Source organism: Prionailurus bengalensis, chromosome C2 (assembly GCF_016509475.1).
Source record: "Prionailurus bengalensis isolate Pbe53 chromosome C2, Fcat_Pben_1.1_paternal_pri, whole genome shotgun sequence".
NCBI lineage: Eukaryota > Metazoa > Chordata > Mammalia > Carnivora > Felidae > Prionailurus > Prionailurus bengalensis.
In genome coordinates this window covers 69,143,014-69,156,138 of record NC_057350.1, presented here as the reverse complement: position 1 = coordinate 69,156,138, position 13,125 = coordinate 69,143,014, and the positions used below count along the sequence as shown (strand labels likewise).

At 34.4% G+C, this 13,125-nt stretch overlaps 1 protein-coding gene across 2 annotated transcripts in view; it reads right to left on the bottom strand.

The window, feature by feature from the left end:
* The window catches only part of SEC22A (SEC22 homolog A, vesicle trafficking protein), an 81,649-nt gene that overhangs the window by 50,353 nt on the left and 18,171 nt on the right, over window positions 1-13,125 (bottom strand). For both annotated transcript variants that reach the window (XM_043594334.1, XM_043594333.1), the window contains 2 exons: window positions 11,488-11,651; window positions 10,170-10,364 (listed from right to left, as the gene is read on the bottom strand). In XM_043594334.1, coding sequence (XP_043450269.1) covers window positions 10,170-10,364; window positions 11,488-11,651 — 359 coding nt within the window. The remainder of the gene's footprint in view (window positions 1-10,169; window positions 10,365-11,487; window positions 11,652-13,125) is intronic.

The following is a 13,125-nucleotide window of genomic DNA, read 5'->3' as shown; positions in this document are numbered from 1 at the left end:
ACAAGTCTCAATAAATTAAAGGGATTAAAATCATACAAAATTTGTTATCTGACCACAATGAAGTTAGAGATTAAAAAATGAAAGATGTCTGAAAAATACTTAAATACTTAAAATTATATAACACTTTTCTAAATAACCCATGGATCATAAAAGCAATCAAAAGGGAAATCAAAAATCATTTTAAACAGAATGAAGGTGAAAATACAATATATTAAAATTTATGACTGCAGCTAAAACAATATTTAGAGGGAAATATATACTACTAAATGCCTATTAGAAAAGAAATAAGATCTCAAAAAATAACCTCAACTTTTTATTTTTTATTTTATTTTTTTTTTCAACGTTTATTTATTTTTGGGACAGAGAGAGACAGAGCATGAACGGGGGAGGGGCAGAGAGAGAGGGAGACACAGAATCAGAAACAGGCTCCAGGCTCTGAGCCATCAGCCCAGAGCCTGACGCGGGGCTCGAACTCACGGACCGCGAGATTGTGACCTGGCTGAAGTCGGACGCTTAACCAACTGCGCCACCCAGGCGCCCCAACTTTTTAAAAAAATAACCTCAACTTCTATCTTAAGAACCTAGAAAAAGAAGAGCATATTAAACCCTAAGAATATAGGAAGTAATAAAAATCAGATTAAAACCAATTAAATAAAAAACAAAAACAATAAAAAGTCAATGAAACCAAAAGGTGGTGTTTTGAGAATATCAAAAATGCTAAACTCTAATAAGAATGATCAGAAGAAAAATGCAGAAGACAAAAATTTCCAACATCATAAACGGGAATGGTTGTAAACTACAATTCTACAGACATTACAGGGATAAGAGAATATTAACTTTATGCCAAAAAAGTTGGCATCTGAGATGGACAGATTTCTTCAAAGAAACAAACTACTAAAACTCACTTAAGGAGAAATAGGTAACTTGAATAACCCTACATCCATCAAAAAAAAAAAAAAATTCGTTTGTAGCTAAAAGCCTTTCCTCAAAGAAAACCAGAGGCTCAAAAGGGTTCTTTCCACATACTGAACAAAAAAGAAATAAAATTTCTACAGAAACCTTTCCCAAAAAAATTGAAGAGGGAATGCCTCTCAATTTACTCTGAGGCCAATTTTATCCTGACAGTAAAACTAGACAATTACAAAAAAGGAAAACCACAAACCAATTCCCTCAGGAAAATAAATGTAAAATATTTTAGCAAATTGAGGCACCAAAATATAAGATTTTACAAAATTGGGGAGCACCTGGGTAGCTCAGTCAGTTAAGCCCCCGACTCTTGGTTTCAGCTCAGGTCCTGCTCTCACAGTTTGTGGATTCAAGCCCCATGTCTCTGTGCAGAGCCTCCTTGGGATTCTCTCTCTTCCTCTCTCTTTGCCCCTCCCCTACTTGCTCATGTTCTCTCTCTCTCAAAATAAATAAACTTAAAATATTTTAGCAGATTGAATCTGACAAATATATAAAAATGGTAATATATCATGACCAAGTGGGGTTTTATCACAAAAATGCAAGGTTGGTCTAACATTTGAAAAGCAATCAATGTAATTTACCACATAAAGACTTTAAGAAGAAAAATCATATAACCATTTCAATAAATGTAGACAAAGCATTTGACAAAATACAACTTCCTGATATAAACCACTTATCAAACTGGGAATATAAGAGAATTTTCTGAACCTGATAAAAAAAGCAGTTATATAAATTGGTAAGATCAGGAACACTGAAAGGATATCCACTCTTGCCCCTTCATTCTTTCAGTATATTTTTGTCAAGCACAGAATTCCACATTTGCAGTTATTTTCTTTTATGCTTTGGAAGATATCATTAAGTTGTCCTCTGACTTCCATGACTCCTATGAGACTGTGTGTGTGTGTGTGTGTGTGTGTGTAATTGTTCATGTTCATGTAGCCTAATCTCTCCAAGTGCCTGGTTATTTATGCCTGGTTACTTCACTGTTTACCAAACACTCTATTTTCAAAATACTGTTGTAGATACAATCTGAAGTTTATGTGACTATTCTAGGAAAGGCACTTGTTTGCTTCTGCCAGGATCTTTGGAGCACATCACTATGGAATCTGCTAAATCCAATTTTAAAGACCAGTATGATTCAAGACTAAGCTGCAGTCCTGATAAAAAGCCTGTCTACTTCATCTTCCTGTCTACTCACATTCCTAGAGCACGGACATCCAAGGTCCACACCAAAAGCTGGAGGTTGCTCATAAGGTTCATCAGCTTGGTGGGCCCTGCTTTCTAATCCCTGTCTCCCTAGTCTTGGGTGGCTATCAGCTGTTCCCTCTAGAATTGGCAAAAGTAGCTCCAAACATTAAGTTCATCTCTTTAGACCTCCACCAGTAATTCTTAATAATCTTGTTGGATCTCCAAAGACTTCAGGAAGATTATATTTTAAATTAAATTCTGTATCATATTAGACCTACATATTATATAGAATATATACATTCTACTCAGCTTTCCTACATGTATTTTGTGAAACTATTGGTCTGAATTACCTACTGCATCACTACTGGAAGTAGAAGTCTTCAAAGTAGTAACTCTCATTAACTATTGATTTTAAAAATTGAAATATTATCTGAATACAATAAAATTTGCCCTTTAGTGGTATATATAATTCACAAGTTTTTAGTACATTTACAGAATCATGCAATCATTATCTAATTCCATAATTTTCATCACTCCAAAAAGAAATCTCATAACCATTAGTAGTCACTGCCTATTTCCCTGTACCCCTCCCAACTCCTCTGTCAACCACTAAGCTACTTTCTGTCTCTATAGATTTGCCTATTCTGGACATTTTGTATAAATAAAACTATAAATATGTGGCCTTTCATACCTGGCTTCTTTCACTTAACATAATGTTTTTAAGGTTCACCCATGTCGTCCCATGCATCAATACTTCATTCCTTTTTTCCTCCATAATATTCTGTTGCATGCTTATGTCACATTTTTTTTATTCATTCATCAGCTGATGGATGCTTGGATATTTCAACTTTTTGGTTGCTATGAATAATAGTGCTATAAATATGCATGTACACGTTTTTATTTAGACTTACATTTTCAACTCTCTGGGGTATGTACCTCAGAGTAGAACTGCGAGGCCATGTGGTAACTCTATGTTTACCTTTTTGAGGAACTTCCAAACTATTTTCCAAAGCAGCTCATCATTTCACAATCCTACCAGCAATATAGGATGGTTCCAATTTCTCCACATCCTTGCTAACACTTGTTAGTTTTTTTTTAATTATAGCCATCTAGTGGGTGTGAAGAGGTACCTCCTATCATTTTGCTTTGTATTTCACTATGACTAATAATGTTGACCATCTTTTCATGTATTAATTAGCCAGTTGCACATTTTCTTTGTAGAAATATCTATTCAAATCCTTTTCTCGTTTTAAAATTGGACTGTTATCTTTTTATTGTTGTGTGATTTACATATTCTGGACACAAATCCTTTAGAAGATATATGATTTGTCTGTGAAATGTCTTTTCAGTTTATTGACAGTGTCTTTTTGAAGAATACAATTTTTAACTTTGATGAAGTCCACCTTAATTAATTTTTCTTTTTTCATTGCACTTTTGGTGTCAAATAAAAAAAAAAAAAAACGTTGCCTAATACAAAGTCACAAAAATTTACATCTATGTTTTCTTCTAAGAGGTTTATAGTTTTTACTGTTAAATTAAGGTCTTTGTTCCATTTCTAATTTTTTTTAACGTTTATTTATTTTTGAGACAGAGAGAGACAGAGCATGAATGGGGGAGGGTCAGAGAGAGGGAGACACAGAATCCGAAACAGGCTCCAGGCTCTGAGCTGTCAGCACAGAGCCCAATGCGGGGCTCGAACTCACGGCAGGGGTCCAACTTCATTCCTTTATATGTGGACATCCACTTGTCCCAGCATCAATTGTAAAGTTTATTCTTTCACCATTGTCCTGGCATCCTTGTTAAAAATTAATTGACCATAAACTAAGGGTTTATTTCTGTACTCTCAACTCTATTTTGTTGTCCTTAAACCAGAACTACATAGTTTTGATTACCTAGCTTGGTAGTATGTTTGGAAGTGTGAATCTTCCAATTTTGTTCTTTTTCAAGATTATTTTGACTATTTTTGGTCCCTTGTATTTCCAAGTGAATTTTAGGATCCACTTGTCAATTTCTGCCAAAAATATAGCTATTTCATAGAGATTTCATTGAATCTATAAATCAACTGGAGACGTACAGCCATTTTTAACAATACTGTCTTCTACTCTATGAACATGGGACCTCTTTCCATGAACTTAGATTTTCTTTAATTTCTATGTTTTGTAGTTTTATTGTAAGGGATTTTCTTTCTTTTAAATTGCAAACAATAGAAAGTATAATCTGTCTTGTCTCATCCAGTAATTGCTTGGATTTTCTTAATTTCATTTTCAGATTGTTCATTAGTAGCATACAGAATACAGTCGATTTTTATACACTGATCTTGTATCCTCCAACCATGCTAAAACCGCTGGTTTTAATAGTTTTTCAGTGGCTTCTTTAGGACTCTTTATATTCAAGATCATGTCATATATGAAGAGTTATTTTAGTTCTTCCTTTGCAATCAGATGCTTTTTTCTTCCTTTTCCTTCCTTAACTGCCCTGTCTAGAACCTCCAGTACCATGTTGAATAGAAGTAGTAAGAGCAGACATCCTTATCTTGTTCCTGATCTTAGAAGAAAGCATCAGTTTTTCACCATTAAGTATGAGTCTAGCTGTGGGTTTTTTGTAGATGCCTTTTATCTGGTTGATGAAGTTTCTTTCTATTCCTAGTTTGTTGAGTATTTTTAATAATGAAAGTCTGCTGGATTTTGTCAAATGCTTTTTCTTGATCTACTGAGATGATCATGTGCTTTTGGTTTTTATTTTATTACTGTTGTGTATTACATTAACTGATTTTTTATGTCAAACCAACCTTTCATTGTTGGATTAATCCCACTTGGTCATGGTACATAGTCATTTTTGTATGTTGATGGATTTGGTTTGCTAGCATTTGTTGAGGACTGCTGTCCATATTCATAAGAGATATTAGTCTGTAGTTTTCTTTTCTTGTGATATCTTTATCTGGTTTGGGATTAGGATAATATTGGCCTCACAGATGGGTTGAAAAGTGTTCCCACTCTTCTATTTTTTTGGAAGAATTTGTAAAGAATTGGTTAATTCTTAAACTGTTTGGTAAAAAGCTCCAGTGAAGCCATTTCAGCCTAGGGTTTTGTCAGTAATTTATTACTAATTTAATCCCTATTCTTGTTAAGTCTATTCAGATTATTTATTTCTTCTTGAGTCAGTTTCAGTAGTGTATCTCTAGAAATATGTTCATTTCATCAAAGTTGTCTAATTCATTGGCATACAGCTGTTCACAGTGTTCCTTTAAAATCCTTTATAAGATCAAAAGAAATGTCCTTTTTCATTTCTGGTTCCAGTAATTTCTTTTTTCCTTTTTTTTTTTTTTTTTTTTTTTTGGTCAATCTAACTAAAAGTTTGTTTTGTTAATCATTTCAAAGTACCAGTTTTTGGTTTTATTGATTTTTCCTATCCTATTTTCTTTTTCATTTTCGCTCCAATCTTTATTATTTCCTTCCTCCTCCTTATTCTAGGTTTAATTTGCTTTTCTTTTTTCCAGTATCTTTAGGCAGATGGTTAAAGTATTCACTTGAGATCTTCCTTTTTAAAAAATACAGGTACTGATAGTTATAAAATTTCCTCTAAGTACAACTTATAGCAACAACTCAGAATTTATTATGTTGTCTTCACCTTCATTCATCTCCAAGTATAAATCCCCCTTTCAATTTCTTCTTTAATCCATTCATTATTTAGGAATATATTGTTTAATTTCCATATACTTATGAGTTTCCAAAATTCTTTTTTGCTATTAATTTCTAATTTCATTCCACTGTAGTTATAGAACTTGCTCTGTATTATCTTTGACCTGTTAAATTTATGAAGGTTTTTTTTTTCAACTGGCTCAGCATAAAGTCTATCTCAGAGGAGAATTTCCATGTGCAATTAAGAATGTATTTTTTAGGGGCGCCTGGGTGGCTCAGTCGGTTAGGAGTCCGACTTCGCCTCAGGTCATGATCTCGCGGTCCGTGAGTTCGAGCCCCGCGTCGGGCTCTCTGCTGACAGCTCAGAGCCTGGAGCCTGTTTCAGATTCTGTGTCTCCCTCTCTCTCTGGCCCTCCCCTGTTCATGCTCTGTCTCTCTCTGTCTCAAAAATAAATAAACATTAAAAAAAAAAAGAATGTATTTTTTAGGGGTGCCTGGGTGACTCAGTTAGTTAAGCATCCAATTCTTGATTTCGGCTCAGGTTATGATCTCAGGTTTGTGAGGCTGAGCCCAGTATTGGGCTCTGTGCTGACAGTGCAGAGCCTGTTTGGGATTTGCTCTCTCCCCCCCACACACATGCTCTCTCTCAAAAATAACCATATAAAAAAATGTATTTTCTAATGTTGAATGGAGTGTTCCGTAGTTGTTAGACCCAGTTGGTTTATGGCATTGTTCAAATCTTCTATTTCCTTATCTTCTGCCTAGTTCCATCCATTATTGGAAGTTGGATATTAAGCCTTCAACTATGTTTAACTGTCTGTTTCTCCCTTCATTTCTGGCAGGTTTTGCGCCACATATTTGGGAGCTCTGTTGTTAAATGCACATATATTTATAATTGTTATACCTTAACCATTTATCATTATAAAATGTCCTTCTGTATCTCCAGTAGCAATTTTTGCCTTAAAGTCTATTTTGTCTACTATCAAAAAGCTATTCCATCAATTGGTTGCTATTTGCATTATGTATCTTTTTTATTCCTTTTACTTTCAATCTCTTTTTATTTTTCTAATCTACTTTTATAATATCTAACTTTTGATTGGAATGTTTCATTCAGTGACACTTTTAAATTCAATCACATTAGTTATTATTGACATAGAGGATTTACATCAGCCATTTTACTTACTTCTATATGTCACATGTCCTTTGTTCTATTTCTCCTTTACTGCTAACCTTGCATTAAGTGGATACTGCATTACTTTAATATTTTTAATGATTTTTACTATTTTTTGAGTGATTTGCTTAGTGGCTACTCTAGTACTTATCATATACATCTCATCAGAAACAGCTTAATATTTATACTAACTTAATTCCAATGAGCTATCGAAACATTACTCCTATATAGCTCTATCCTCTTTCTTCCCTTTCTGTGGTATTGTGATATATATATTATAAACATTACAAACACCAAAATACAGTTATAGTCATAACATTACATAATTTTATGTCTTTCAAAGAAGCTAAGGACAGCAATTATATTTTTGTAAGTTTTATTAATATGAATTATTATCACTTATGGCTTTCTTCATTTGTTCCTGTGTATTCAAATTACCATCTGGAGTCATTTCCTTAGCCTAATGCACCTTTGCTCCCATCCACCTCCTCTGTGCTGTTATGCAAAATATATATTTCATTTCTATATGTTACAGACTCAATAATACATTATATATAGTTTTAAACGATTGCTTTTTACACCAGTGAACAAAAGAGAAAAGAAAAATAACTGTCTTTTATAATTACCTTCACTATTGCTCTTTGATATTTTTTTGGTGTGGATTCAAATTATTGTCTAGATCACCTGCTTTCAGCCTGAAGAACTTCCTTTAGTATTTCTTTTGAGTATGCCAGCAAAAATTCTCTCAGCTACTGCTTATCTGCAAATGTCTTTATTTCACCTTACGTTTGAAAGACAGCTTTGCTGGCTGGGGTGCCTGGGTGGCTCAGTCGGTTGAATGCCCAACTCTCGATCTCAGCTCGATCATGATTTCACAGTTCGTAAGATTGAGCCCTGTGTCAGGTTCTGCGCTAAAAGCATGGAACTTGCTTGGGATTCTCGCTCTCCCCCTCTCTCTGCCTATCCCTCACTCACACACGTGCACTCTCTCTCAAAAACAATAAACAGCAACAACAAAAAGATAGCTTTGTCATACATAGGATTCTTAACTGATAGTTTTTTTGTTCCTCTGAGCATTTTGAACATGCTGTCCTGTGACTTTCTGATCTCCACTGTTTCTGTTGAGAAGTCAGCTGTTAACCTCATTGGGGTTCCTTATAAGTGACAAGTTGTTTTTCTCTTGCTGCTTTCAAGATTTTCTCATTGTCTTGGTCTTCCAGCATTTTGTTTTTGAGAGAGAGAGAGAGAGTAAGCAGAGAAGAGGAGCAGAGGAAGGGAGAGAGAGAATCTTAAGCAGGCTGTGTGCTGAATGTAGAGGTGGGTTTCAATCTTACAACCATGAGATCATGACCCAAGCTGAAATCGAGTCAGACGCTTAACCAACTGAGCCACCCAGGTGCTCTGGTCTTTCAGCATTTTTAATAGGATTCATCTATTTGTGGATTTCTTGCATGGTTATCTGGAACTCATTGAACTTCCTGGAGGAGCACATTTTTGAGTAAATTTGGAAACTTTTTAGCTATTATTTCTTCAAATACTGTTTCTGCTTCTTTATTTCTCTCCTCTCCTTCTGGTTCTCCCATCATGCATATGTTGATGTGCTTAAGTGCCCCATATTTTCCTAAGTTCATTTTTCTTCATTCTTTTTTCTCTTTTCTTTAGATTAAATAATCTCTATTGATCTATCTTCAAGTCTGCTAATTCTTTCTTCTGCCAGTTCAAATCTACTCTTGACCCCCACTAGTAAATTTTTTATTTCAGGTGTATTGTTCAATTCCAGAAATTCCTCCTGGTTCTTTTTCTTTAAAATTTCTATCTCTTGGGTCGCCTGGGTGGTTCAGTCAGTTGGGCGTCCAACTTCGGCTCAGGTCATGATCTCACAGTCTGTGAGTTCCAGTCCCGCATCAGGCTCTGTGCTGACAGCTCAGAGCCTGGAGCCTGTTTCCATTCTGTGTCTCCCTCTCTCTCTCTGTCCCTCTCCCACTTAAACTCTGTCTCTCTCAAAAATAAACATTAAAAAATTTTTTTTAATTTCTATCTCTTTATTGATATTGTCTATTTTGTATAACATCATTGTTATACCTTCCTTCTTTAGTCATAATTTCCTTTAGTTCTTTGAACATAGTTAAAATGCCTACTTCAAAGTCTTTGTTAAATCTGACATCTGATTAGTCTCACAGGCAGTTTCTATTGCCTGCTTTTTTCCCCTAGTATATGGATTATACTTTCCTCTTCCTCTGCATGTCTTATAATTTTTTGTTGGAAATTGGGCATCTTAGAGAACGCTGAATTGTAACAACTCTGAATACTGATCCATCCCCTCTCTCCTGGGGCTTGTTATTAGTACTGGTCTGTTTTCTGGTCTGTTTCCTGAGTGGATTATTTTAATGAAATGTGCATCCCTCTTTCTCCCATAATTTGTATTAATCAGCCCAAGAAATGTTGTGTTCATTCCTGAATGCCACATTTGAAGAATACTAACAAACTAAAGCACATGCAGAGGAAACTTCCAGGTTGGGGAGGTTTTAAAATGTCACAGGCCAAAAGGCTAAAGAAACTGATTATATATGAGTTGATCTTACTAATAGGATAGAAAGGAGACAGAGTTGCTGATTTCAAAGTTCTGAAGTGCTTTTCTGGTATAGCTAAAAAGCAAGGAAAAGTCACAGAACTTAGACAAACAGGTCAATATTACAGGGAACAGACTTTAGCTCAAAATACAATGAAGAATTTTTTAAACAAGAAATTCAACAATGGCACAAGCTGCCTTATACAACAATGAGGTTTCCATTTTTAAGCAGAAGTTTTCAATCTGTCACAACTGTTAAGGATGGTATTTCTTATTTGGAAGAGGAGGTTCAAGTAGATGATCCCATTTTCTGTGGTAGTCAAGAAATCTGGCCTTGAATGTACTCAGTTTGACATAATGCAAAGCACTTTACATGTACATTAACATATTACAATTATTCATCTCTAGAAAAACTTTAGAGTTCATCTGAGATTGCTATTTAAAAGTATTTTCCTGATTAGTCACATATCTGGTGGATTACTGTATAAAACACTGGGGAAAAGAATTACTTTAAATGTCTATATTCTCTCAGGTACTTGCTTTAAAATAGTAGGAAAAAAGTAATTCATTTTCAAGAGTTATTCAGTTCTTATTAAAGTTTGTTTTTTTAATGAAATAATTGAGATCCATAACTCACCAGAAGAAATCTTACCAGCACCTTTATAGTCAACAGAAAATGCAGATGTGACTCCATTGGCTGACCCCAGTTCACACATGGATATTTGATAAGGGGGCCTCAGCTTGATTTCCATCTGCATGTCAGACAGATTTATCTTTGTTGAAAGAGACCTGGGATTATTATATCGCTGCTTGGTCCTCTGAATGAAGTTATCTATGTAAAATAAAAAATAAATTTCCTTGCAGTCATTTGTTTATTAAATAAAGTGTGTGAGAGTGTGATGTTAATGGAGTAAATTCTGCAGATAAACAGTTTAATTTGTTATCCAAAACTATTCAGTTTGTCATGGAATATTCTAATATTATTTGTGTTTAATGGTTAATATATCATGGGGTCATCCATTTTTCACTCTAGAAATTAATAATTATAAATAAAATAATAATTTAAAATAATGACTGTGAGACCATTTCTACTATTATATCCACTTCACGGAATTATTTTAAATTTTTACAAAAAAAACAAAAACAGCTTTCTTTAATTTTAGATCAGTCTTAATTTCTATAGGGTTTCATATCTCATAAAATATAAAGTTTATCAGTATTTACCAATTGTAATTATATAAGAACATACACTGTAAATCGCATGTTCTTACAAACCTGTTTTCTTATTTACTGCTTACACCATTAGAATGTATGTTTTGAAGAAATAAATTTAATAAAAGACATTTTCGAAATATCTTCCAATTTTACTTTCATATTTACAAGTTGGTTTTACTTCTTTTCCTCCTACACCAGGAGTCAAGTAAACTAATGCCCATGGGCCAAATCAAGCCCGCTGTTTATGTAAATAAAGTTTTATTGGAATATATACTCATTCATTTATGTATTGCCTATGGCTGCTTTCAAGCTACAATGGCAGGGCTGAGTAGTTGTGACAGAGACCATATGGTCTTTAAAGCTTAAAATATGTACTATCTGGTACTTTCCAGCAAATGTTTGCCAACCTCCATTCTACATTAAGCAGACTATAAAAGATTATCACATAAACACAGAACTCTGAATCTCTGGCTTATAAATTTCTCATTGAAAAATTGTCCTCTGGGATTAATTCTATGTGTCAATAATCACAATCCTCTCCACAGCTCAGACACAATTTTTTCTAATAGGCACCTACATGAAGAAGTTGCCATAATTTATAGACCCTCTGTCAAATTATTCTATCAAAAGCAAGGTAGCAGAATTTTCTGAGTTTTTCCCCTGGCCCCAGTATTATATGAAAAATAGCTTATGACTGGATGGAGACAGGACAATGAAAAGGAAAAAAATCAGGCCCTTACCAAATTCAATGAAACAGTATGGTCTGACAGCAGTATTTGTCTTCATCATGTTATAAGTAGTAATGAACTCCTTCTGAAGCTCATCCAGGAAAGAGAAGGCCAGAACATTTGGGTAATTTTCAGTGCACAACATCATGTAGCTCACTCCCAGAGAGCTAATAAAACTACAGTGTAAAAAACATTGGTTTTAAAATTTCAAATTAAATCAAAGTAATTCGTTGCTTCAAAAGACTGGTTCTATACACCGTAAACTGCTGCTACAGTGGCAATGAAGATATTAACATTTATTATATATTCTAGCAAAAAAAATTAAAGAAACCAAAATATAATTCTACTTCCAGTTGCAGTTAAAAACAGTAAACCAAAAAAATGTAATGTACCTGAAGATGGACACACACTATAATTCTAACACTTCAGTCATTTAACATTGGGGGTAGAAAAGCCGGGGAAAGAATATACAAATATGCAAGGGTTACAGATAGCTTAAGGTTTAACTATTCAACCTAGTGGAACCTAATAATGTTCGAATCAAGAACTCTAGAGATTCCGATTAAAGTTATGGACACTCTCCTCAGATGTGCAAACAACACAAAACTTGGCACACAATTTCAGGGTGGTCACTGAGCTTCTGAAGTCATCCAGTGACTCCACAATCAAATGTTCTACTTCACATCATAATGAATTATGAACCATGGGGTAAATAAGAGTAATTTATGAGTTTATAACAACAACAAATAAATAAATAGGGTAGAAAGGAGAACTCTTGCTTACAGCAGAATGCTGAGCACCAACCAGTAAATGTGGAGGTAGTGCTAGAACTGGAAAAATCAGCATTTTGCACCAACACAGTAGGGCAAGGAAGGATAATCAATGAATGCTGAATCTAGGGGGAAATTTTGGTGAGGAGTAGGAAATTTTGCATGGTTTTAAAATGTCTTCCCATTGATTGCTTATTTGTTGCAAGGGGAAGATATTTATTATACAGCAGACACTAGACAACATCTTGACTGAGTATTCCAACATTACTAATGATGGGCAGATGGACCTCCTGTGCCTTTAGGTGTGATATCCTCAGAAAGACATATCAGCTACGCAGTACTAAATGTGTATATGTAATGTATGTATATGATATATATATATATATACGTATATATATATGTAGTATGTAGTATTCTAGCCAAGAACACATAATCTGAATCTAATCATGAAAGAATATCAAGATTCTATTTAAAAGGGGGGGCCTATAGTCTTTAAAAATTTCAATGTTATAAAAAAGACATAAAGACTATGTAAATGTTTCTGATCAAAAGCTAAAGAGACACAACTAAATGCAATACCTAACCCTAATCTGGATCCTGCGCCAGGGCAGGAGTGGGGAAAGGGGGTTGGGGGAAGGAATGCTATAAAGGACATGCCGGGTCAACTGCTAAAAATGGAAGGCAGGCAGTAAAGTGTGGTATCTCTGATACTAGAGCTGATAACTGTACCGTAGTTAAATAGAAGTGTATCCCTAATCTTAGAAGATACACTTAGAAGTTAGGAATAAAGGGACATGGTATTTTAAGTTTATCTCAAATGACTTAGACAAAGATAAGTCAGATAAATAGGTAGGCAGATAAAAACAATAAAGTAAATGGA